The sequence below is a fragment of the Aquila chrysaetos genome, chromosome 19, assembly GCF_900496995.4.
Source record: "Aquila chrysaetos chrysaetos chromosome 19, bAquChr1.4, whole genome shotgun sequence".
Taxonomy (NCBI): domain Eukaryota; kingdom Metazoa; phylum Chordata; class Aves; order Accipitriformes; family Accipitridae; genus Aquila; species Aquila chrysaetos.
Genome location: NC_044022.1, coordinates 12,507,624 through 12,533,322, shown reverse-complemented (window position 1 = coordinate 12,533,322; position 25,699 = coordinate 12,507,624). Strand labels below are relative to the sequence as shown.

General features: G+C 35.3%; 1 protein-coding gene across 3 annotated transcripts in view; it reads left to right on the top strand.

The window, feature by feature from the left end:
• DYNC2H1 (dynein cytoplasmic 2 heavy chain 1) overlaps window positions 1-25,699 on the top strand; it is a 187,834-nt gene that overhangs the window by 44,589 nt on the left and 117,546 nt on the right. For 2 of the 3 annotated variants that reach the window (XR_003927498.2, XM_030042294.2), the window contains exons 46-63: window positions 485-587; window positions 2,048-2,215; window positions 2,351-2,475; window positions 3,648-3,896; window positions 5,368-5,476; window positions 6,517-6,630; window positions 7,466-7,608; window positions 9,746-9,827; window positions 11,142-11,296; window positions 12,979-13,116; window positions 15,518-15,631; window positions 17,205-17,365; window positions 17,528-17,651; window positions 18,422-18,543; window positions 19,240-19,326; window positions 20,653-20,779; window positions 22,553-22,694; window positions 23,224-23,333. Coding sequence is in view for 2 of the 3 variants with exons in the window: in XM_030042294.2 (XP_029898154.1) it covers window positions 485-587; window positions 2,048-2,215; window positions 2,351-2,475; window positions 3,648-3,896; window positions 5,368-5,476; window positions 6,517-6,630; window positions 7,466-7,608; window positions 9,746-9,827; window positions 11,142-11,296; window positions 12,979-13,116; window positions 15,518-15,631; window positions 17,205-17,365; window positions 17,528-17,651; window positions 18,422-18,543; window positions 19,240-19,326; window positions 20,653-20,779; window positions 22,553-22,694; window positions 23,224-23,333 (2,373 nt within the window). In the remaining variant the exon portion in view is untranslated. The remainder of the gene's footprint in view (window positions 1-484; window positions 588-2,047; window positions 2,216-2,350; window positions 2,476-3,647; window positions 3,897-5,367; window positions 5,477-6,516; window positions 6,631-7,465; window positions 7,609-9,745; window positions 9,828-11,141; window positions 11,297-12,978; window positions 13,117-15,517; window positions 15,632-17,204; window positions 17,366-17,527; window positions 17,652-18,421; window positions 18,544-19,239; window positions 19,327-20,652; window positions 20,780-22,552; window positions 22,695-23,223; window positions 23,334-25,699) is intronic. The other variant, XM_030042296.2, reaches the window with a different exon arrangement.

Below are 25,699 nucleotides of genomic sequence, written 5' to 3'. Positions count from 1 at the left end.
ATTTGAATTGGAGATATAATTGCAAATTCAAGTATCCTCTCTGGGGGAAGAGATAGTATTTTTATAAGAAGTCTTTTGTAGTGACCAAGTGTTACCAATTTAGGTAGTTTTTTACTACACTTACATATTTCCTTTGCATTTTATATTTGGTATTGCTTTAAAAAAAATTGTGTTTTAAAAAAATTTGTCTAATAATATTACACTAACAGTTGTAGGTGAAATGTGCAGTTGTTTGCATCAAAAACAGTACAGAAGAAATGTTCTCATTATGAGAAAATCTTGTGGTCAGAAAGCAAGATTTAAACAATTCATCTCTGCGCTTTTCAAAAAAACTAAAGAGTACATTAATAAAAGATCTAAATATATAGAACAAATAGAAAACTAATTTATTTGGTATTTTAGAAAAAGTTAAAACTACATTTCCAGGTGCTTTACATTTTAAAACATCACTTTTTTCCCCCCCCCTCTTAACTTCCATTTTTAGGTACGAGTGAAATTCACAGTTGATGACCACAGTCATTACCTTTTTACACCACGTATTCTTACTCAGTGGGTTCTTGGTTTATTCAGATATGATTTAGCAGGTGGTAAGTCACTTACTTGGTTTTCATCGATAAAGCAGTTCTAAAATGGCCTAAATTATTATTGATGCTAGTCTTACTGTTGACTCCACATGCAACTCATTCACCTATGGTACTCTTTCTAAAAACCTGTGAACTGTCTGTAACTCAGTAAGGGGAAAAAATGCCTAACAGTTCATTCCATAACATATAGTAAACAGGTTTAAAAAACTCCAGTGATATTTTAAAATATATATGGGAGCTATTTATAGATTATGGGATGTTAGTAGGTTGGGACTGCATTCTTTACTATGGGAACTTGAAGTGTACCCCCTACTCCCCACCATTTTTTTGGTTGTTTTTGGGGGGGGTTGGGTTTTTTGGAGCATGTCTTGTCTTCTGGATTCCCAGAGACTTGCCTCTTATGCTTGTCTTTTTATACCTAGCTGTATAAACCTGGTGAGGTGACTGTGGAACTACAACTGATACACATCATCTATGACCTACTTAACAAAAGAAGAATATAACCACCCTTAAACATATAGAAAACATTTAGAAAACTTATCTGTGTAAAAGTTTACATATATCTATATAAGAGCCTAAATATTCTCACAGTTTGGGAATGCTTGATAATTATGGTCTAGTCTGAAAGTTCTTCTTTCCTTAACTTTGGAAATGGTAAAATTTGTAAAGATATTAAATTTTGTGTGCTTTTCCAAATAGACAGCATAGGCTTCTTTCTAATCTTGTTTTTGTCTCTAAAATTGCTATTTTTACTAGATCATGAGCAATTACTGCTTATTTGTGTTTTAGCTCTTACATTAATTAAAGGGTTACATAGAGGGCTGCTTAAAGAGTGTGGAAGTGGTAAGAATGTTGTGCTTGCTTTCCATTTATTTTCTGGGATCATCAGATGGCATAAATGTAGCTTCAATGAGGTCAGAAAAGCTACACTGACAATCAATGAATGGGTAATCTCAGCCCATTTAAGGACTCCATTCTTGTATCTGAAGGTGACATATGCATATGTTTTTTCAGTGATGAACAATATGGCATGTCATTTACTCATCTCACCTTCCTTCTTTTGTGAAGAATATTGTATTCTCTAGTAGCATTTTATAATACAGACTGTTTTGGGTATTTATTATTATTTTAGTATTTGTTATGAGTCTTTCTCTTCCCAGTTAAGTGTCCTGGATTTTCTTGTTTTCATTGCCTGGAATTTTGTCTTTTAATTATTCTTTGTGTGCAACACCTTGTTCATTTTCATTAGAATGCTGGCACTAAACTGGAGAACTTGTTTTAATTTAAAAAAAAAAGCACTTCATAATGTTTACTTTTTCTCTTATTTCTTCCTTACTGATGCTCTCCTGCTGGTATGTAGTTTCACTTACTCATTTTCAATCTCATATTTTGAAATGGAAAATTTGACAAATGTAAAATTTATTATAAATGTATAAAGTTAAATCTCTCCTTAAATTTTGTAGGATCATTGATACAAACTGCAGACTATGTATTGGAAATCGTTGCTTACGAAGCACGTCGTTTGTTCCGTGACAAAATTGTTGGCATGAAAGAACTTCACGTATTTGATAATGTTTTGATGAAAGTGTTTCAAGGTGATTGGGGCTCAGATGTTCTGGACAATATGGCAGGTAAACCATTTGAGGCATACTACACAGACTTTGAAATATTTGTTTAGGAACTGCCTAATCAAATCAGTCTGATCAAATCAGATAGCATATGAGCTGAGCACCTAAACTTTCTAATGTTTCCTTTTGTTTTCATAGATATCTTCTATGTAACTTGGGGAGCTTGTCAAGAGGCATTCATCGCACCAGGACAGGCACTACCACCACATGGGAGGCCACTTGGCAGGCTAAACTCAACAGACCTGAAAGATATTATTCAAAAAGTGAGACAAGATTAAAGAATATACACAGCAAGGATTCACAGCAATTATTCTAGACATTTTTTGCAGAAAGTAACGTGCAAGCACCAGGTTTAGGGTGGGGTCTGCTGCTTGTTCAAGGAATCATCTTTTGCATTTGGTTAAGTGAGGGAAGGTTTGTGATGCTTTGTGGCAGTCAGTAGAAAGTATCATGTAGCAAGGTTATTTTAATGAAAAGGCATGAGTCGCATTTATATATGCGACTATCATTATATCATATGGTGATTTACAACAGTTTGATGAACTACATTTTGAGAAACATTGATGTGCATATATATTTGTATATTGTCTGAGTACCAAAGTGTTTTATTAAATGTTTAGTTTCTGAATTTGTAATTTGCTAACGTAATTTTTGTTTGAAGAAATACAAATAGATTGTTTGGAGATTTGTCATGCTTTTAAACAGTAAAGTGCACAAAATGAGCTTGATGAGGAAATGCAAGCATGTTAACTCTGCTAGGCTGACTGATTTTCAGGATGGCATAACTGAGATCATCTCCCCTTATTAGTAGTGTTTGATGGACTGCTCTTGTAGATGGGAAAGTACTCCCTCTCCTTAATTGCTAACTTGTGACCAGTAGACTGTATGGGAAATGAAGAAGTTCAACAGCCTCAGTAATCAGAGAGTTTGGGTTTTTTTCTGCCTGCACAATTACATTGGGCTTCAAAGATGAGGTTTTATTAAGTATAACAAGGCCAAAATTTAATCTTAGGACCTGTTATTATGTGTGTTTCACTAGGAAATTCCATAATCTGCAATCATGCAGCAATTAGCTGCCTAAACCACTCTTTTAAGTTATGTATTAATTAATCTGTAGTCAGAGACACAGCTCAGACTTTGTTCTGGTCTATTATTTAATTTTAATTAATTCAGTGGTAGATTTCTATTTCAGTATATCAAAAACTTCTAGGGTATACTGGTGCTGGGGGTAATGTGATCTGTTCATTACTGATAAAGGATATGCAAGGTATCTAAATTCTGTCACATAAATAATTTATTTGTAATGAATACCAGCATAGTCTTTTAAGCTTTCAAGCCCTTCTTTTCTAAACTTTTAAATGTTTGATGCTTTCATATCTTCCTGCTTTTATTTATTTTTAGTGAACACATTTCCTTTTTTATTCTTTTTTAATAGGGTATTATTCATTATGGGCGAGACAAAAAAGAGATAGAGATTTTACTGTTCCAAGAAGTCCTCAGTTATATGTCTAAAGTGGACAGAGTTCTGAGTTTTCCTGGAGGATCACTTCTTTTGGCAGGACGGAGTGGTGTAGGTCGACGAACAGTTACCTCTTTAGTTAGTCATATGCACGGAGCTGTTCTGATTACTCCCAAAATTTCCAGAGGCTATGAGCTGAAGCAGTTCAAAAATGATCTTAAATATGTAAGTCACTCAGTGTCTTCCATTTCGTTGTGTTGTAGGTGTGTACTAAAAAAAAAAAAAAAAAGAATATGGGAATTTTGAAGGACACAAAAGCGTTGTGTGAAGAGATATTTTAAGAAAAGCAAAATGCCAACAGTCTAAATGATACAAGTAGATTTTTAGAAGTTCTTAGTGTCTAGATGTGCGTACTGTTTTTTATAGTAATTACCTGAAACTCTATTTTTTTGAATACCAGAGCTGTTCTTATGAGTGTTGTGGACTTCATAAATTCTAAGTTTATGTGAATATTGGAAAGGTTTTTTTAATGTATATATTTTCATATTTGTATATATTTTTATTTTCTGTCTCTACTACAGTTTGCCAGTTAATAGGATAGTAGCTGAATCATAGAATCATGGAATGGTTTTGGTTGGAAGGGACCCTAAAGATCATCTAGTTCCAAGCCCCCTGCCATGGGCAGGGACACCTCATACTAGACGAAGCCCCATCCAGCCTGGCCTTGAACACTTCCAGGGAGGGGGCATCCACAACTTCTCTGGGCAACCTCACCACCCTCACATTGAAGAACTTCTTCCTTATGTCTCATATAAATCTACCCTCTTTCAGTTTCAAGCCATTACCCCTTGCCCTGTCACTACATGCCCTTTTAAAAAGTCCCTCCCCATCTTTCCTGTAGGCCCCCTTTAGGTACTGGAAGGCTGCTATAAGGTCTCCCCGGAGCCTTCTCTTCTCTAGGCTGAACAACCCCAACTCTCTCAGCCTGTCTTCACAGGAGAGGTGCTCCAGCCCTCTGATCATGTTCATGGCCCTCCTCTGGACTCTCTCAAGCAGATCCATGTCTTTCTTATGTTGGGGACCCCAGAGCTGGATGCAGTACTCCAGGTGGGGCCTCATGAGAGTGGAGTAGAGGGGGAGAATCACCTCCCTCGACCTGCTGGTCATGCTTCTTTTGATGCAGCCCAGAATGTGAGTGGTTTTCTGCGCTGTGAGAGCACATTGCCGGGTCATATTCAGTTTTTCATCTGCTAATATCCCCAAGTCCTCTGCAGGCAGAATTAAGTAAAAATTTAGTGATTGATGAAAGTGTACATATTATTTAAAAACAAATGCAAACCTTGAATCAGGAGTTTTTCAGTACCTTCAGCAATGCTAAAGAAAATTCTAGAGCTAAGCCCACACAAAGGAGTGATACAACTGTATAGTTGAGTCACATTTGGAAAGTAAATATAGTCTATGAAAGAGTCTGTTTTAATTATTTTTTCATTACCAAGCTGTACCTCTAGGTAGAATGTTCTTTATATTTGATATCTCATAAAACTGAATCACCTAGTAATCTTTTGTAAATATATAATAGTGTAGATGCTGTGGGGAAAATACCTATGTAATATATAATCAAGGAAAGATTATAATTCTCTTACAAATAATACATATATTACATATACTGAGATTTAAATGTCTTCCCTCCTTCTAGGGGATGGAGCTTGCAGGCATTGAAGCACAGCAGGTGGTATTGTTGCTCGAAGACTATCAATTTGTTCATTCCACGTTCCTTGAGATGATCAACAGTTTACTGTCTTCAGGTGAGACAAGTCCAAGAAGATTACGGTACTACTTTACCTCACAGAGTTAGCTCAATGAGGCAGATTTAGATGATGTTTTCTCACTTGTCACTTTCTCACTTTTTCTCATGTCCATACCAGAAGTGTGTGTTAGCTTTCTACACTGTTTCAGCTAGAGTGCTTGTACATGAGAAACTGACTTGAAGTTCACTTAGCTATCCTTTAGCCTACCCTACAGTACGGGTGCTTTCAGTTCCTCAAAGCTGCAAGTAACTTATTTCAAAGGAGTTCTTTATAATAGTGTAACAACAAAATGATAATGTATTCTACTTTACGACTTCCTTTTTCTAATAAAATTCAAAATTGACAGGTGTCCCAATGTTTTACTAGATTGCATAGACTGAATCCTTTACTTAAATGAACACCAGCAAAGCCCACTTTTCTGAAAGTAATGACATGACAAATAATAATAACAACAAATAACAAAAGTGACTTTATTTTGTTATCTAGCTTTGTTCCCTGATCAGAGAGATCATTAGACTCAGAAAGACTGAGTCTAACTTGCTAAATGTTTTTTGGAGCTGCAGTAGTTTAAGAGCTGATTGATAAGAGCACTAGATTTTCCTGTCTCCCAGGTGCAAATCCAAGTCTCCTTATAGTATCAGATTCTCATCATCCAGTGTTAAACCTCTATGTCTGAGCACCTAGATAACTACTCTCTTTCATGTTTCTGTTTTCTGGTGTATGACAAAGTCTGGTTTGATTTGTTTTGTATGCAGTATTGGATCACTGTCTTTGGGTAGATTTGAATGAGTTTTTGAAGTACTTTTCAGTAATATAAACAAAGTAGGCTGTTTAAGTTAAATGGAATCACTATCATTTGGTTTGTTGTTTTCATATAAAAAGAATGATGAAGTACATGGGATGATACTCATGAAGGTATGGAGGTGAATACTGCCATATTCAAATTCTCTGTACAGAGGATTCAAGGGAATCCTTCAAAGGAATTTGAAGAATTATAGTATATTTGATCTGACATTTTAAATTCATTCTTGAAATAGGAGAAGTTCCTGGGCTATATAAAATAGAAGAATTAGAACCATTGCTATCTCCTCTGAAGGATCAAGCTTCACAAGATGGATTTACAGGACCAATTTTCAACTATTTCACGTGCCGTATGTGAACAGAATTATAAGTTATAATTCATTACAAAGTTACAAAAGTGGTGTAATAATGGAAAAATAATTTCTAATGTGGTCCTTGTTTTGTGTGCATTTTTAACTTTGTTGGTTATTGAAAACCAAGCAGGAGTAATGATTACAGTGTGATATTTGAGAGCACGGACCCTTCAGCTTAAAATTCATTCTTGGGTCTGAAATTTTGTATCCATGAACGTTCTACAAAGCTGTTATGAAATCTGCTTGTGAAAGTATTTAGAAGGAAGAAAGCTCTTGTCCCCATGGTTTTCTGGTTTGTTTAGCTTATATATCTGGTAACAGAGTTTTCTTCTATTTGTCAATTATACCTACAAATCACTTTGGAATCTGAGTAATCATAAGCAAGTTTACAGATAGGTTTCTTAATTATTTGTGCTTCTTCCTTGGACCAACAAGAAGATTAAATAGTTTCCAAATAAATAGAAGAATGTGACTGAAAGAATACAGATGTTGGCAGTCATACTCAAGGGCCCTGTAACTACTTCTAATTGGTTCTATTGGTCTATATTGATTGGAATGACAACTAGTGGTATCTATTTAAATATTGTCAGCTCTTCTAAATTAAAAAAATACACTGTAATATACATAATGAGAATCCATGATATTAGATTAATTTGTTTAAGTTCTGTTTATAAACATTCCTGCCCTAGTCTGATGTGGTGTAATACTACCTTTTTTCAGACATTACCTTGTGATAAGTAAGGACAGTAAATGATGTTGTATTTGCAATAAATCTACCATCATGTAGTCAGATTGTTATCTACTAAATATTTAATATGTTACATTTTCTTAGGGATCCAACAAAATCTGCATGTTGTCTTGATCATGGATTCTACCAATTTAAATTTCACAATAAACTGTGAAAGTAATCCAGCACTATACAAGAGATGTCAGGTTTTGTGGATGGAAACCTGGTCAGAAAACAGTATGAAAAAGGTAAACTGCATTAATTAAAAACTGTGACTTCTTTAAATTAGTATCTCCAAAAATAACTGAGCTTTGGTGAATAAGATCAAAATATTTAAAGTTGTGAAGGAATAATTGTCACTGTGTTTATTTAATCTATTTATGCAGTTCTACAAAGACAGAAAATTCTGCAGAACAGTTAAGTAATATTAGCATTGTTATTCTACCAGTAGCATCATGTTTTGTTCTCTCTGTGGACTGACATGAACAAAATGCTGACTACTGTGACTGATCAAACACAGCATTTAAGAACAAAATACAAATAGGCTGTAAGCAAAATGTTAAAGCCAGCTATGCTGATGATATCTGCTGTTACTAGTATGCTTGACAGCTAGTTTAAAAATAGGTTTGTTATGTGTATATGAGCTGCTGTAGATCGAAGATTGCACTGCAGACCTTATGTTATTCTTGAATCTTTGTTAAGTGTTTTGCTTGATGGAATGGAGTCTGTTCTTTTTAGGATCAAAATCTGCTTATTTCAGGATGTTCACAGTGTAAGTTTGAGAAAGATGTATATTACTTTTATATGTTAAGAGATTGCCAAATCCAGTACCCTGATAGGGGCAAGGCTGCCACAGCTTCACAGCCCCAATTTGAACCAGTGGTGAAGCTGAGCCTGTATTCCCAGTAGGCACACACACAAACACACACATACAGGATATCTATCTATCTATCTATCTATCTATCTATCTATCTATCTATCTGTGACTGGCCACACAGAACAACACAAACAGAAACCCTGAGCACAAACAGAAACAGCACTGTTGGCATCATCCTGTTCCCTTCTCTGAGTAATCACAATGAAGGTCTGTTAGTGGGAAATATGTACATGTGCAAAATGTGGATCCCCCTGGGCTGGGCACAGACACACAGACCCTCCAGTAATTGCCTCTGGATCCACTGGTCTCCCCAGTTGCTGACATCTGGATGTACAAACTCCTGAGGCTGCAGCCCCACTCCAGCTGCTGGTGCAGACTGCCTCACTGTGCGTACACACACGCACAGTGGATCCTTCCAGTAACTGGGCTTAGGCATCCAGTCTATCTGGTAGCCGGCCTTGGATCTAGGATCTCCCCATTGTGTTCTGCACAGGTGGATACACGTACATGTACACACACAGAGACACGTGCAGCTGGGTCTCATTTGACTCCCAGACTCTACAGTCTCTCAGGCAGTTGGCCTGGACCTTCTAGTCCCTCTGGCAGCCAACTCCTGTGGGTGCCTCATGAACCCATAGTAAGTCTTGTGCAATCTGAAGTGCTGTTCCACTGCATCCCATAATGTGTCCCAAGACTCCTGTGCAGTAACCCCCTCAGTCTAGTCTGTTAAGGTGATCTGGCCTCTCCCATTGACTCATCATGATGGGTTTCACACAGGGACCATGGGGGTTGGTCGCTCTCCTGGGAGAGCCATGGGAGCAGATGGTGCAGTGTCCATTTCTGCCTGGGTTACTGGGGTCCTCCACCTGCCGTTGTGTTCAGTTTCAGTGGCAAGTTATATTGAAAGTTTTTGGGAAAAATGTTTGACCAGCTCTGTCCACAGTTAAAAATTTTTTTTCAGAGTATTTTCACTTTCACTTCAGTAGGGATTTTTTTTTTTAAGTGGAGGCTTATCATTTAGTCGTATGCCAGAACCTTTGAATATACTTTGTTTATTTTTGTACGTTGTATAGTTGATAACATATGAAGGTAAGTCTACTCTTAGACCATGAAAAAGACCTAAAAGACTTAGACTTAGGCATTGTTTAATTCCGGTGTTGTATCCACAGCAGTTGTACTTAAGACTGTCTCATTTCCTGTTGAGTTGTATATCTTTTTACATCTTTGACATTTGTGTTATTGTAAGAGTCCTCTGAGAATTAGTTGTTCTTTCTTGCAGCCAGCAAAAGCTCCTCTTCTTGAGAGAACATGAAGTTATCAGTGATGGGGAAAGGCAGAATTGATTTTTTTAATGCTATAAATATTCTGTAAATACCTTATTCTGAATAAAGCTATCATAGTCAGTCTTTTTAAATGGGAAACTAGACTGAAGATTTAGGTTTTTTTATTTTAACTCAGATTTTCATTGTTTGTAATTTTCATACAAAAAGTCACATTCATTTTTTTAGATACCTGAAATGCTTCTGTATGATTCAGATGAACAAGAAAAGACTGGAAAAGCACATAAGGAACTTAAGAAAAAACATTCAGGTAATATTTAGGTGGACCCATGAGTTACTATTACTTATTAAACACTTATTCAGTCCTGTGTTGGGCATAGATAATAGCATAGATACTCTGAGTGTGTTTTTGCCAGCATATCCATAGACTTTAGTATTGGTCATATGGCAGGCATTGTGCACAAGGGAACATTAGTCTGGAGCATATATCCTGGCTGATCAAACCCAGTCTCTTCTGTCACAAGCAATCACTATGTATATTCAGTACTATAAACTGATTAAGCTGCATCTTGTTTTGTTTTGTTCTGTGTCTTCCTTCTATGTGGATGTTATTTCACAACCTCAACATTTCATATTTTGAGAGTTTATCAGTCTATATGTTTTCATTATTCTTGTCCTAGACTTGCTCATTTTACTTTAATAATTCTTTATCTCCAGTAACTGATTTCTTGTAAGTAATGCCCCTTTTTCAGAATAATTTGTTTTTATAATAAAACTTCAAATTTAACCTTTTTAAAAATAGGGTGTCAAACATAATCTAGGAGACCAGTGCCAGCACTCATTTGCATAATACTACTTTTAGCCACTTTTTATAAAGCATTAGTCTAAGTAGCACTTAGAAGTCATGGAGCCAACAGAGTATAAAATGGTAAGTGGTTCACTTGGGATTTCTTGTTTTGTATAGCTTTTTAATAGGCATTTCAGCCCATCAGAATAATGGCCAAACTTAGGATTTAGTGTTCATGCTACCATCCATCTTTATCCTAGATCATGGTACTTAATCTGTGCCTCAGTACTTATTAAAGGCACTAATTTATATGTAGATATGTTTCAGCAATTTTTTCTTTTGTAGGCTAATACAATTTATTTTACAGTATCTTTGGGCTTCTTTTGAGAAACTGTTCAACAAACTGAAGGACCTGGAATGTTCAGAAAAACCTTTTAGTCTACCTGTCATCAGAGACAAGGGAGAAGACAAAAACACATGGGCTTCCTTTCTAAAGAAGTCCAAGTATTATCAAATTCAATTTCTGTGGAAATAAAAGTTTCTTTTATGATTAGCCCTCAGTAATCTGCAACTAATTTTGCCTTGTTTTCCAAACATCAGTGAAATATTTTGCAGCTTTGAAACAACTTCAGTATATTCCTTTCTGAGGAATATGTATTTCAAAAGTAATTACATGTTGTTTCCCTCAGAGTACTTTGAAAAAAGTATATCTTTGTGATATTTTGAATGCCCTTAATTCATATCTCAAAAAACATATTCTATTGCTCTTCTTCAGTTATTTTAATGTGAGATAAGAATAAGTATATTATTATCTGTGTAACAAACTGTGTTATACAGGTGATTCTGATTTTCTGAAGTCGTTTCTGGCAATCCATGAATCGTGTAAAATGTATGGAGCAACGCCTAGCCGGTATATGACATTCCTTCATATATACAGTACCATCAATAACAGTAAAAGAAGAGAGCTAATAAAAAGGCAGAACCACTTGCAGGTATGTATTTAAAACATTTTTAACATATGTCTTTTCAAAATACTCTCACATTTGGAATTGCCTTGTGTATTAATGGGCTGTAGCTGCTAAGGTGGTTGTGTGAGGTGTCCGCTGTTGGCATATGCTCATGCTGTGGTTTCAGGAGAGGAATAGTACGAATCTTAATGTGCGTCTCTGTACAAATACCTCAAAGAAGAGGTGGTTTCTCATTTTCATTAATATTTTTAGTCAAGAAAGTATTAGACTTGGTATGTTTTCTCAGAAGAGTAAAAAGTACTTGAAAGCACTTTTTTTCACCCATATGTATTGGAATTGTGTTGCAAACAACCCATCATCTTTCCATCAATTTAAGTCCTGCCTCTGCTTGTATAAATTTTCCCCATGTATCTCCATATGCTATCCCTTTCTTTATATCTCTACAGCAACTTCCTGCTTTGTGTGATTCTTGTGTCCTAGTTCAACGAGCTGTTATCTTTAACCTCATGGTGCTCTTGTGTAGCTTTGGCCAAGATTCCCTTTGTTGTGATTTTTCTCTCATTTTGTGTTTTGGAATTGATTTCAAACTCCTTTTCCGCAAATCAAACCTTTACACCGTTCTAGACTAAATGCAGTTTATCTCACAGATGTTGATTTACTCCTGTTCTGTATGCATAACATGCTTATTTTTGAAACCCATTTGTTATCTTTCCAGTCATACTTCCTTCCCTCCCACCAGTATATTTCTGGAAACATCTGTATGATTCTTTAGGACATGTTACTTTTTGTCTTTACCCTTCTCCTTTCCCTTTCAGCTCCTTTTCCCAATGACCCTTGCTGCTACTCTGAAACCACACTAGCAAAGTCATATTTCTTCTTAAAGCATCTGTCAAAACTAAATGACTTCCTTGCCTTGTATTCTACACTGTTTTTATTCTGTCTGCCAATATTTTTCCATCACTGTAGTAAGCAATTTAAGAAGATTTATGTTTGTAATGATATAAATTGCCTTTTTATTTATTTAGAAAGTAGCTGTCGTTTGTTTGTGACAAACACTCGTTTGTTAAATGCTCTGGTTAAATAAAAGTAATCATTTGCATGAAAATTAGAGATGTGTATCCTAAATCAAAACATCTTCCAGGTAATATTTTTTTTCAAATATATCTTGAAATAATTCTATTACCTGATTACCATAGAGTAAATAATTTAGAAAGTGTGAATAAAGAAAACAGTTAAGCATAACTGAGGCTTTGTTTTATGTGCATCTATGTTATTTAGAGAGTGTACAAATATGTAGAAATAGGATAATCTAATTTGTTTCAATTTGTTTAATTTTTGTAGATTTGCTTTTAGAAGAGATATATGGAGTTAATATCAGTTAACTGAATGCTATTGAATTAATGAGAAAAAGATTATGTACTCGTTGCTGTTCCATTAAATGTTTGTTATTTTAAGAATTTTGTTTTCAGCTTTTTGATGTAGTAATAGATCTTACAGCGACACATCTAGAAGTGTACAGTCTCATTTTTGGGTTAAATAATGCTAAGAAAATGTAAACAATATCGACAAAATGTGGAACACAAATTAAAAAATTAAGAATATTATTCTACATCACTCTTAGTTTGTGCATAGTATTTGTAACCAACCTTCATTTAAATCCATTTAAAATTCATTGCTAAATAACTGCTTCTTTTAAACTTTTATAGGCAGGTGTTTCAAAGCTGAATGAAGCTAAAGCCCTGGTAGATGAACTGAACAGAAAAGCTGGAGAACAAAGCATTTTACTCAAAACAAAGCAGGATGAGGCTGATGCTGCCCTTCAGGAAATTACAGTATCTATGCAGGTGTTGTATACAATCACATCAAAAGTGAAAAACAGATACTTTTCTGTTTTTGATCTCCATAAGTGCCTGTGCTTTGTATTCCTTTCAAGAGCTACAAAACCTGATGCTTTTACAAGAATTTGCCTAAGGGAATGGATGAGCCCTGAGGCTTGAATAAACTTGAAACAGGACAGAGTATTATATAATTTAAATCATATTTGAACTGATTGAGTAGGAAGAGATCAGTGGAAGTTTTGCACCTGAGTAGAATTTATTGCTGTAGTTTAGTCCAAAAGTTTTCCTAGAACTTCCTAAATCCAAATTGATCCATTTTGTGTTTATTACAGGTAGGAACTTTAAACAAAATACTGACAAGTAGCACTATTTTAAGTAACAAATACCAGGAACTAAATTTGTGGACTACTAGAAAGTATGTATTTCATGAGGTCTGGTCCTCTGAAGGTAACTTCAAAGAAGGTTAAGTAATACCTGTGTGTTCATCACTCCTTGAATTTTTATTCTTCAGCTCAGAGGTGGACCTTCTTGTTTTTGAGGAGGTTATTTTCTTTTGTAGTGTTTTCTCAGTTAAGTAAAATAATTGTGCAGAAAGTAGATCTCTACATTGATACTTCCGGGAATCATAAATGTAGGGTAAGCCTTAATGAATCTGCTGTCACTGAACTGTTTGTTTTGTCACTGGTGTAGTCTGATTGGTCTGAAACAAACTTAAATAAAGAAGTTCAGTGACAAAGACATTCTCTGTATGCAGTAAAGTAGATGCTTGCTCTTTCAAACCATTTGGTTCACAGTGCTTTAAAGGTGCGTTACTTCCCATTTTTATGAGTCTACTTCTGTTGGCAATTTTTAATACTTTTAGGCTCTATGTGCCTACTGTACATGAATTTGAGTAATGATGATTGGCTTGCTGTGTTCACTGCTGGCCTCGAAGAATTTATTATGCCATTTTCCCTGATTTCTGTTTTAAATCTGTGTCTGCTGTTGTCCAGTAGAATTACAGGTTGTGTGGGTAGCACATACTACATTGTAGGACAAAATCAAATAGGCCAAAAGCAATGAAACATGATGGGCCCACTGACATCAGAAAAATCACAGTAGAATTCTGATTATTTAGATTAGCATAAAGTATAGGTACCCTCTAACATTTTAATGTCACTTCAAATGTTCTAGTTTATGTGAGAGGGCTCTAGTACATGCAGACTCCTTTAATCTTCTTTTAATCTTGCCTTAAGCAAGGCTTTTGACCTACAACTCAATTTTAAGGTTTTCTTATTCAGAGCTATCATTCAGTACATGTACATTTGCATGAAGTGTCTAATCTAGTTTTACGCAGCTAATGTTTTATGGATTTGAATGTAATCTTCAATGACATGCTGGTCTATAGCTTGGCTTAAGTTCTCAGAAAGATTGTTATTAATCTCAAGGTTTTCTTTGCTTATATACATCTGTTACCTTCTGCTACAAGTTCAACTCAGCTCGACTATAATAATTTGTTATATACTGGAAAAATGTAAACTCTGGGCTTTGTTGTCTTGTATCTTTTAGGTGAACTGGGCCTACAATGTTAGTCTTTTATGCATTTTATGCATTTATACTTAATTACTTGTTTTGGTACTGGTATTGGTAGTCCCTGTTTGTATGGGTTTTTTGTTTTTTTTTGTTTGTTTGTTTTTTAACTTCAGGATATGTAAGGTCCTTTTTATTGTAGTTTTATATACTAGTTAGTTCTTGTTGTACTGAAGTGCTTAGGAGTCCTGGAGGTGGCTAATAGGTACTCTCTGCTCTATGGTGGGCACAGTACAAATCCAGGAAAAAAAAAAAAGATGTAAACCTAAACAGCTTAAATATATGTGTAGGACATAAGGCAGGTATCCTGACAGACAGATGGGTGCAAATTTACAAGTAAATAATGTATTAGTATTTTTAGGCTAATAGGCTGTAGTTCCAACAACACTGCTGCTTTTATGAACGTTATAGAAAAGGAGGGTTTTAATAGTGTCATGAAAGAAACAGAAATGTGAGCAGCTACAAAGACAATGGCAGGAAGATATTACTTTCAAATGTAGTAAGAATGTTACAGAGGCTGTCACTCTTATCCTTTTAGAGGAGGACTGACATCTTGATAAGGAATGGAAAATCAGGGGCAAGGAGAGAAAAAGATCATAATGAGCCTCAAAAAATAGAGATATAGATCTTGTCTGTGATAAAGAAAGGGAAGAAGACACAGTAAAAGCAAAAGATGCTTATTCTATATGATTTAGTTACCTAGTCAACCTGTCTGGTATCAAATAGTCTCAGCTATTTTATTGTAATTGGTATTGTGCAAATTGTATTACAATCAAGACTAAAAGAAATGAGAGACGTAAAGGAATAAAATTTCTAAATGTTTTCTTTTTTTTTACAGAGTGCTAGTGAGCAAAAAACAGAAATGGAAAAAATAAAACACAGGATAGCAGAAGAGGCTGCAAAAATAGAAGAAAGAAAAAGAAAAATTGAAGATGAACTAAAAGAGGTTCAGGTAAGAGCTGATAAGGATAAGTAAGATTTTGCAGTCTGATTTTATTTGACTTACTGAAATACTGCCATGCAAAATGGTTCTGCAAAATTTATCCCTGCATTTCTTAAATTTTGCTTTAAATTATTTTGATATTAAAACTTTTATGCATTAGAAAACAGTATTGTATTTTCCAGATTTAGACTGTCATTTTGGCATTTGTGTTCTATTAGATCCTAACTACAGAAAGAATTTTCAGGCCAAATCTTACCTCCAGTTGCTATTTCTATGCTGCCATGGTCTAGAGCTGAGTTCTGTGGATTTTATGGAATGTTTTTCAATTACTAGTATCTTATATAGACCAACTACATTACTCTGCCTTGGTCAAGCTGGTAATATCATAGGGCTTGGTACAATCAGGTGAATGGAAATAGTTTAATGAGAGAGAATTTCCAGCTATTACTAAAGTCTGAAAATTATATATCCTAATGGCACTATAACAAACTGCTTGTTCAAGAGACCTTACAGCTGTTAAGCATCAGGTTTTTTGGGAGGTACGTGTGTTCAGTCATTGCTTTTAGTCTCTATTTTTCACCCCATCCATTTTAAAAATGTACTGAAGAATAAGAGGAAAGTACAGCAACTTAATTTTTTTCCTTTTAAATATCATAGGTGCCAAGGAATTATAACCTTGTATTGAAAGTGACATAGAACTACAGGATTAGGGTAAATCCCTTTCTGTGGTCTTTGATAAATATGAAGCATGTGCAAGGTGCGCACAGTCTTTAATGATAATCTTTAACTTTCTTCTGTTTTCTTATCATTTTGTTGCTTTGTTGACAAGGGCAAAGGCTGTCTGGATTTGTTTAGCTACTGAAAATAGAAAGCTTTTGTGACCTGTACTTCTACGTATCTTTGCAAAGATATCCTCAGGCGTGCCTATAAATAGTAATTAGCATAATTATTAAAACATACCTGTATCACAATGAACTTTTAAGCAATGAAAGAGCAAACAAACATGATTGATATTAGTATCCATATAATGTTTATGAATTAAAGTGCTGAATGAAAAGTTAGGGAATGTCAGGATTATAATATGCTGTTTTATATGGAAATATATTTATTATCACTTAATAAACACATGCAAATTTTTAATAACTTGTGCACGTGAATATCATAGAATTGTAGAATGGTTTGGGATGGCTGGAACCTTCGAGATCATCTAGTTCCAACCCCCCTGCCATGGGCAGGGACACCTTCCACTAGACCAAGTTGCTCAAAACCCCATCCGACCTGGCCTTGAACACTTCCAGGGAGGGGGCATCCACAACTTCCCTGGGCAACCTGTTCCAGTGCCTCACCACCCTCACAGTGAACAACTTCTTCCTTACATCTAATCTAAATCTACCCTCTTTCAGTTTAAAACCAGTACCCCTTGTCCTATCTCTACATGCCTCGTAAAAAGTATATACGTCAATGGCGGTTGGTTAGGTGATAAAATATGTAGAAAGAACAAGAAATTGTATGAAAACTGAAATGGCAAACGTTCAGTTTCTTGTATCCTCATCTCTTTCTTAATGTGTTATTATGTTTTAAGCCACTGGTTAATGAAGCTAAATTAGCAGTTGGAAATATAAAGCCAGAGTCTTTGTCAGAAATCCGGTCACTACGGATGCCCCCTGACATAATCAGAGACATACTAGAAGGAGTTTTACGGCTGATGGGGATTTTTGATACATCATGGGTGAGCATGAAGAGGTGAGGATTTTATTTAAGCTTTAAACTTAAAGAGTAATTTACAATATGAAATACTTTCTATTACATTCAGAAATAACGTGTGCAGAATTCTTTGGTTTCATAGGGAAATAACCTCTTTAACATTTGTTTCTTCTTTGCTTAGTTATTTAATTCTTTTTACAGTTTCTTGGCCAAAAGAGGTGTGAGGGAGGACATAGCAACCTTTGATGCCCGTAATATTCCAAAAGAAATACGAGAGAGTGTTGAAGAACTTCTTTCTAAAAACAGAACATCTTTTGATCCAAAGGTATTTCCTGATTGCATTACATAAAATGAAAAAAGACAAAAAGAAAAAAAGGAAAAAAAAAAAGAGACTCAGTTGTCTGATTTGCCAACGTAATTTTTAGAATGAACTGAAATTAGAGAAAAAGTGATGAATTCTGCTTACAGAATTTTTCAGTATAAAGAAATAAAAGTGTAGCAGAGATTACTGTGTTGCGTACTGCCTCTAACTGAGAATTTTGTTGGTGACTGAGGAGTGGTGAGATGAGAAGTCATTACGGAGTCAAGTCCTCAGAGATTTTTGTCACTGGTATAAATTAGAACTCAGATCAAGGAATTGTAACTGGCTCCTTCTGGCCTCCTTGTAGCAGTAAGTCTTAACAGTACACTTAATTAAAAAAAGGGGGACCAATAATGATTAAATGTATGGGTGATCTTTGAGAATTGATTTGGCAGTAGCTATAAAAATGAATTCTTAAATACTAGTTCCTTATTTTTAAAAAGAAAGTTGTAGTTCCCTGAAAAGAAACACACTGATAAATTACGCACTAGTTTAAAACTTACTAACTTCAGTGAAGCTTCATAGTTGTAAAGGTACCCTTTTTTTTCCCACAGATTGATGGCCTACAATGTAATCTCTTAGTAACAATTTAAAACATCAGTTCAGTAGAAGAGCTGGCTAATTGGCATATTTCAGTCAATAACTCATAAATCTATTGCAGTTATTTATCTTGTATTTATCTCGTCTACTTTATACTTCAGGGACTTTCTTGTAACTGTTACTGATTTTTTCAGAATGCCAAACGTGCCAGTGCTGCAGCTGCTCCATTAGCAGCTTGGGTAAATGCCAATGTCCAGTATTCCCATGTTCTAGAACGAATTCAGCCTTTGGAAAAAGAAAAGGCTGGCTTGGAAGCGTAAGTTAGACACTGTTACAAAGTAAATGTTCTTAATTCCAGTGGTGGTGGGTGAAACTAAAGCTGCCAAGGAGGAATTGATGTTTATTAAAAACAAAAGATATAAGAAACTGTACCTCATCCATAGGTAATAAAATGTTCATGCTGAGACAGAAGAAGTAAGTGTGCAATATTTTGTTTTTCCTGGAAGCTATGCCTTGGATATTTTTCAGCCAGTCACAAGTTATCTGTCTCAGCTGAAATGTGTCAGTGAACATCACAGATATGCTGAAAATGTATTCCGTCAGTGAAAGCTGTGCTATTTTATGACATGTATAATTCCTCTTTTTTCAGTTATGTACCAAGCATAATTAGTTTCTCCTTAGGAACAAAAAGATATGACATACTCTTATGACCATCTAAAACCTGAGAAATCTATACTGTTTGTTTTGCCAGGTCTTAAAATTCTGTATTGGAAGAATTTGTTCTGATCTTTAAGAATACATTAGAATGGAGTGTTTGCTTTCCATTTTTAAAGCTATGTGATGAGAAGTAGTCAGAACTTTTACATGTAAAAACAGATTTTTGTTAATATAAGTCAAAAGAAAGAACTGTCTCTGAACTATCTCTATGTAAATGACTTTCCTGTTACATTTACTCTTTTTTTTTTTTCCCCTTTGGATCCATAGTCTTAACATAAATGTTACATCTTTGTAGTAATCTCAAGAAAACAGAAGACAGGAAACAGAAGTTAGAAGATCTTCTGAACTCTGTTGGTCAAAAAGTGTCAGAACTGAAGGATAAGTAAGTTAGGTTTGTTTATTTCAAGCTATAAATAAAAACATTGATGATTTTATAGTATGAATAATAAAATTTATCTTACCAAATGTAACTCCCTGCTCTGCAAGATATTTCCATCAGAAGTAGCGATAATTAGGCTATCTATACACTCAGTGGAGATAAATAAATACTGTTAGAATACAGTTCATCTCGTCAATCAGATGAAATGCTCCTTAAAAGTACCTGCTTCTCACTACTGACTGTGTTGGAAGCCTTCAGTGTAGACATTGTAGATGTCAAAGATAAGCAGTGTATCTCTCACCTTTTAAATCTAAGAGGACTTTAATGTCTCCTTAGGACTTTGGAAACATTCCTATACAAGACTTCTACTGATCACAGCTTGAATAAAGGCAGTTCTGTTTCTTTTAGGATGGCCTACTTTTCTGACAGTTAGCTAGTTAGCGATCTCCTTTTTTTCTTAGCATCTCATCAAGTACATGACTCACAGTGGCATAAAAATTACTGTGGTGAACCTTTATACTTTCTCCAAATTCAGTTTAATCCAAGTCTTTTAGTTTGATGTTTCTATTAGGTAGTTAGTACAGGAGATACTTTACAACCTGACATATGTGCATATTACTAAAAGTCATGTTTTGTAGTCTGCAAAAAAAAAATAAATTGGAGAATTATTCTTGTCATTCAGCTATATAGTGATGTCTTAGATTAACTAGATACTATATATTACAGTTAAATATATTACTTCAAAAAGGTGGGTTATCAAATGCATTAATTATTTTAATTAAATATTAATTAAGCTAATTAGATATTAACTATTACAAAATAACACCTAAACCTTGCCTGTTGTTTGGGACATGTTCTTACTTCGTGGTAGTTTACAAAATAGAGTACTGTGCATTGAACTGGGGTCATCTGTGTGAATTAGCAATATTCTCCTTTAAAGGTTTCATAGATTAAATTTACCAAAAAGGTATAAATGTGTAGTATGGTGTTGAGCCTGCTATTGGCCTAAGTGCAGAATGAAAGACAATCACTAAAATCAAGTCAGGCTGTTTAAGTAGAAGGAGGAATGATTTTCAGATGTTATAGTCTATACTGCAAATATATTTTTAAATCTCACCTGTGCATCTATCTAAATTTTGTTAGTTAAAAGTCTAACAAGTTCATCTGCCAATTAGAAGCAGAAGGTATAAAAAAGAATTGTAGCTGTGTTCTTCATGAACAATAGGGGAGGAATTCATTACAAAATCAGTCAATTAAACTGCCTTGAAAATAACTGTCCATGAGTTTAGTAGTTCATGATAGCAATTACAAACAGTAGTTGTTTTACAGGTTCCAGAGTAGAACAACAGAAGCAGCAAAACTTGAAGCAGAACTAAGTAAAGCTCAGAAAACATTGAAAGCTGCAGAGGTACTGATAAATCAACTCGATAGGGAACACAAAAGATGGAGCACCCAGGTTAGTGAAAATTTTCATAAATACATCTTATAGCTGATAACTTGAAAATACAATTTTTGCATTGTTTGGAGAATGTAAGTTATTGCCATTCTGCATGTCTCCTAAGTGTACCTATATTTGATTTCTCATTAGAAGTAGAAGCTTTTCTTCCTTCTGAAACTTGCTTTTACTTCACTGTACAAGTTACCTTACCTATATCACATAGCTACAGAATGTGTAAAACCCCCGCAGTATATAATATAGAACGTACAATGTTCTTTGATGTTTTTCAATCACAGTAATAACATAGTTGTTATGATGGCTGAACACGTCAGCAGTTGGACCCTCCAAACTGAGATACAATTAAAAGGGACAGATTTTGGGGAACTATTAAACAATCATAGTCTTAAAACATTATCTCTTGTATGGCATCCATGTTGGAAATGCAAATGTAGACCTACCCAAGATGGTGGGTTGCTTTTGAAGTCTTCACTTATGTGTTTGAAACTTTTCTGCTTCTAAAGTAGGGAAAGTGAGCATATCTTACTTGCTCAAGTGATATATTTGGGAGAAACTGGCAAGCCTTTGGACACACAGGCCCTTCTTCAGTCTGAAACAGAAAGGAAAATTTCAAGATATATGTAAGCTGAAAGTAGCTGTCACCTCCAGAAAGTGATACCAAGCTATCTTGGGTATCTCAAAATGGAAAAAATCTCCCTGCTGAGAAACGTGGTCCTGTCTCTCCATTGACACTGAAAAAAGCCTAAACAATTAGACTAAATTCCTGCATTTTGAAGAACCAAAGTTAGGGATAGGTGAATCCTTCTTGTAGGCTGACCAGCGTAATGGGAAGAAATGGAAGATTTTCCTCTTAAAGTAGCTTTACAGCTATTCTATCTGCTATAGTAAGGATTGGGTATATTTGAACCCCAGAGTTTAAATGCTTCTAAAAGTGATTCCTCACAGATTCTCACTCTCGTACATTAGCCCTGTCTTTAGAAAGTTCAGACTATCTGTTAATGGTATGCTCTGGACCAAACTGGCAGATATAGTAGTCAGGAACTCATCCCATATTAAGGATGGTGAAAAAGCAGTATTCATCTCCTTTTAAAGAAAGGAGGAAGTAATAAAAAGTTGCTTTTTTTGTTCGTGTATCAGACTTTGTTTTTAATGTCAGTTTGATTAAAGTGAAAAAGTAGCAGTACTTTCAAACCCATTATGGCAGTCATATATTATTTTGATACACTCTGTTTTTCTCTAAAATACTGGAACATTTCAAAGCAGAGGTGGTGTAGTGCAGATAAATTATTTGAAGATATATGATAAATGTATTTTATCATGTATGTCTGCAATGAATTGCATTTTTAAGTGTAACAGATACATATAGTATTTACTATCTGTATACATATTGCAAGTGGTACTCACTAGCTGACTGTGACTAGGGTCACATATTTCTTATTTTTTTTTACTATAATACCATTTACCCAGTTGCTTATAAGTGACAAGGTGAACTGTTCATCAGATTCTTAGATTTTTAGTAGCTGAATTCTCAGATACATCTCTCCATGCTCTAGCCCAGAGCTAAAAAGAACTTTTCCCATACTTTCATGTGTGTGTTGCTGTGGCTTAGCTAGGTATTGATACCTGAAATGCAAGAAGAGAGACTGTCTCAACTGTATTCTCAATAGCAGGCAAATTTAATTCTGATTTTTTAGTAACTGATGAGAAATATTAACATAGTTTTTGTTTGCAATACAGCTGTACAATCTGTACCTTTTTTTTTTTTTTTTTAAGGTGTCAGAGATAACAGATGAACTGGCTACGTTGCCTAAAAGAGCTCAGTTAGCAGCTGCATTTATTACCTACCTCTCTGCTGCTTCTGAGGATCGGAGGAAAACCAGCTTGGATGAATGGACCAAATCAGCAGGCCTTGAAAGTAATTTTGTGTGTGTGTGTGTGTCTGTTTGTGTGTATAAGTAATTAAGCTTGATTGAGGAAGTGAGAAATGCCAGTGAGTTCTAACGAACAGTCTCAATTGTCCCCAAATGAAAAGTGACAAAATTTTCTTAATAAATACTTGTGTATACAGACTATTTCTTAGGATTATTCTATTAAGATTATAAATACTTATAAATTCTTAAGATTTAGCTCCATAGTCCTTGCTTAAAAAGAAAAGTTTACATGAATGAATGTATTCACATTAACTGTTGTAAATTTGCCAGTACATTTTGAATGCTTCTGCTTTTTCAGTAATAATTTTTATTTATGTGTGTTAATAACACCATTAAATATTTTTTATAACATCAGCTAGTTAATAGTAATAAGCTCAAGCAATGAAATCATAAATTTAAGGGAAATCTACATACTTGCACTGTGTTAGACAGAGTCTCCACTGTATATAGAGAGGTAAATGCTTAGAAATTACGCAGACTATAAATACTAGCACAAACTTTTTCATTTATCAGAGTTCGATTTACGGCGGTTCCTGTGTACAGAAAGTGAGGAGTTAGTTTGGAAAAGTGAAGGTTTACCTTCAGATGACCTTTCAATAGAAAATGCTCTTGTCATCTTGCAGGTAAATTTTTTTTTTGTCTTGTTTTGGAAGTATTTAAATTTCTACAAATTTCAGTAACATGGCATCTTTCTGGAATTTTGAACTATTTCATCTGTGTTATTTTATTAGCACCACAGAACACACACAGAGAAACAAATACTTCTGTAACTCTGGGTATTCTGTAGCAAAAGGAAAAAAACAGTTAAAGAAAATACGTGTTTTTCTTTTTTGCTTTTACAATTTTCTTCCAGATGTCGAAAAGATAAAACCTGCTATCGGTCTATTCAGGCTTAAAGAGTGAATAATCATTAACACCAATACAATCAGTGGAAGATTATGTCCTATATATGTTCACTTTGACATATCATTTCTAATACTTTTTTTCTCAAAAAAGGAAAAGGCTATATGCAGATACATTTCAAAACTTCTAGATTTTAAACCCTCAGATTTCATCAGATTAGCTCTGTGATATAGGATACAAAATGCCACTAAATTAAGGCCAATAGCTAATAGACTTGAGAAAAGAATGGTAATACTATGCTTATAATTATGATTCAGTTTTATCATATAGTTATATATAGATATATAATATATAATAAATATACATATGCAATTGCACAATTATGTACATAATATTGTATTTATGATGTAGTTATTTATTAGATCTGCTAGAAAGTAAAGATTTAACGCCATGAGGAGAATCTGCATTTGCCACAGGTAGTTTGCTTGGATGACTGATGATTTGCTTCTCTCAAATCAGTTACAGTCTTTTCTCCAATTTAAATTTATCTTGCTTTTTCATCTTGATGTTACATCTAGTTAATCCTTTCTCAGTTTGATTAAAAAGCTCGTCAATAAATACCATTTTGTACCCTTAAAGCTACTTATATGCTATAATCAGATCTTATTTTCATCTTTTTCTGTAGTTGAATAGATTGAGCTTTTAAAAATCTCTCTGTGCCTGAAGAGCTTTGTCAAGCCCTCCCTCAGCTCAAATACGTTTCTTTGTGTAGTTTTTTTCAGCATCCTTTCAAAACTGGAATTGGACATGGTATTTTAGCAATGTCATCTGCAGTACAGTTCTCAAGCTTTTGTGCTCATATTTTGATGCTTGGATATTGTCTGCGTTTCCCTGTCTTCCAGTTTGAGATCTGTGTAGTTACCCAGTTTGGAATAGTAGGACTCGGAATCTAAAAAAAACCAACGAAACAAACCCTGAAAGTATTCTTCTATCAGACTGAACCAGAGAACTGCTGAAAATACATGTTTAATCCCTCAGCAAGTTTGCTGATGACACAAAACTGGGAGGAGTGGCTGATACACCAGAGGGGGGTCAAGCTGCTGCCCAGAGGGTCCTTGACAGTCTGGAGAAATGGGCTGACAGGAACCTCATGAAGCTCAACAAGGGGAATTGCAAAGTCTTCCACCTGGGGAAGAGCAACTCCATGTACCAACATGTGCTGGGGGCCACCCAGATGCGAAACAGCTTTGCAGAAAAGGACCTGGGGGTCCTGATGGACACCAGGTTGTACATGAGCCAGTAAGGGGCTTTTGCTGCAAGGAAGGCTAATGGTATCCTGGGTTGCTTTAGGCAAAGTATTGGCAGCAGGTCAAGGGAAATGATCCTTCCCCTCTACTCAGCACTGTTGAGGCCAGGGCTGAAGGACTGTGTCCAGTTGTGTGCTGCTCATTATGGGAGGGACATGGATGTACTGGAGAGAGTCCAGTGAAAGGCCACAAAGATGATTAAGGCAATGGAGCATCAGTCCTATGAGGAAAGGCTGAGAGAGCTGTGACTGTTCAGCCTGGAGAAGAGAAGGCTCAGTGGGATCTTATCCATGTCTATAAATACTTGAAGGGAGGATGCAAAGAGGACGGAGCCAGGCTCTTTTCAGTGGTGCCCAGTGACAGGACCAGAGGCAATGGGCATAAACAGAAACACAGGAGGTTCTGTCTGAACATCAGGAAACACTTTTTTACTGTGAGAGTGGCTGAGCATTGGCACAGGTTGTCCAGGGAGGAGGCGGAGTCTCCATTCCTGGAGATACTCAGAAGCCATCTGGACATGGTCCTGGGCGAAGCAGCTCTAGGTGGCCCTGCTTGAGCAGGGGGTTTGGACCAGATGACCTCCAGAGGTCCCTTCCAATCTCAACCAGTCTGTGATTCTGTGAAATCTTAAATGCACATGTCAACTGTGAATAGGTCTCTCTTCACTTGCCCCACTTAACTACCATCTCTGTGATCACTCTGTGTTGTGACCATTTTATAAGTTCTGAGCACTTACATAATTAGTATATCAGTGGTTAAAGTTTCAACATTTAGAAAGCAATGTGTATAGCATAACATCTCTTAATATAATATAATAAAATAGTAAAGCTTTGCACAGA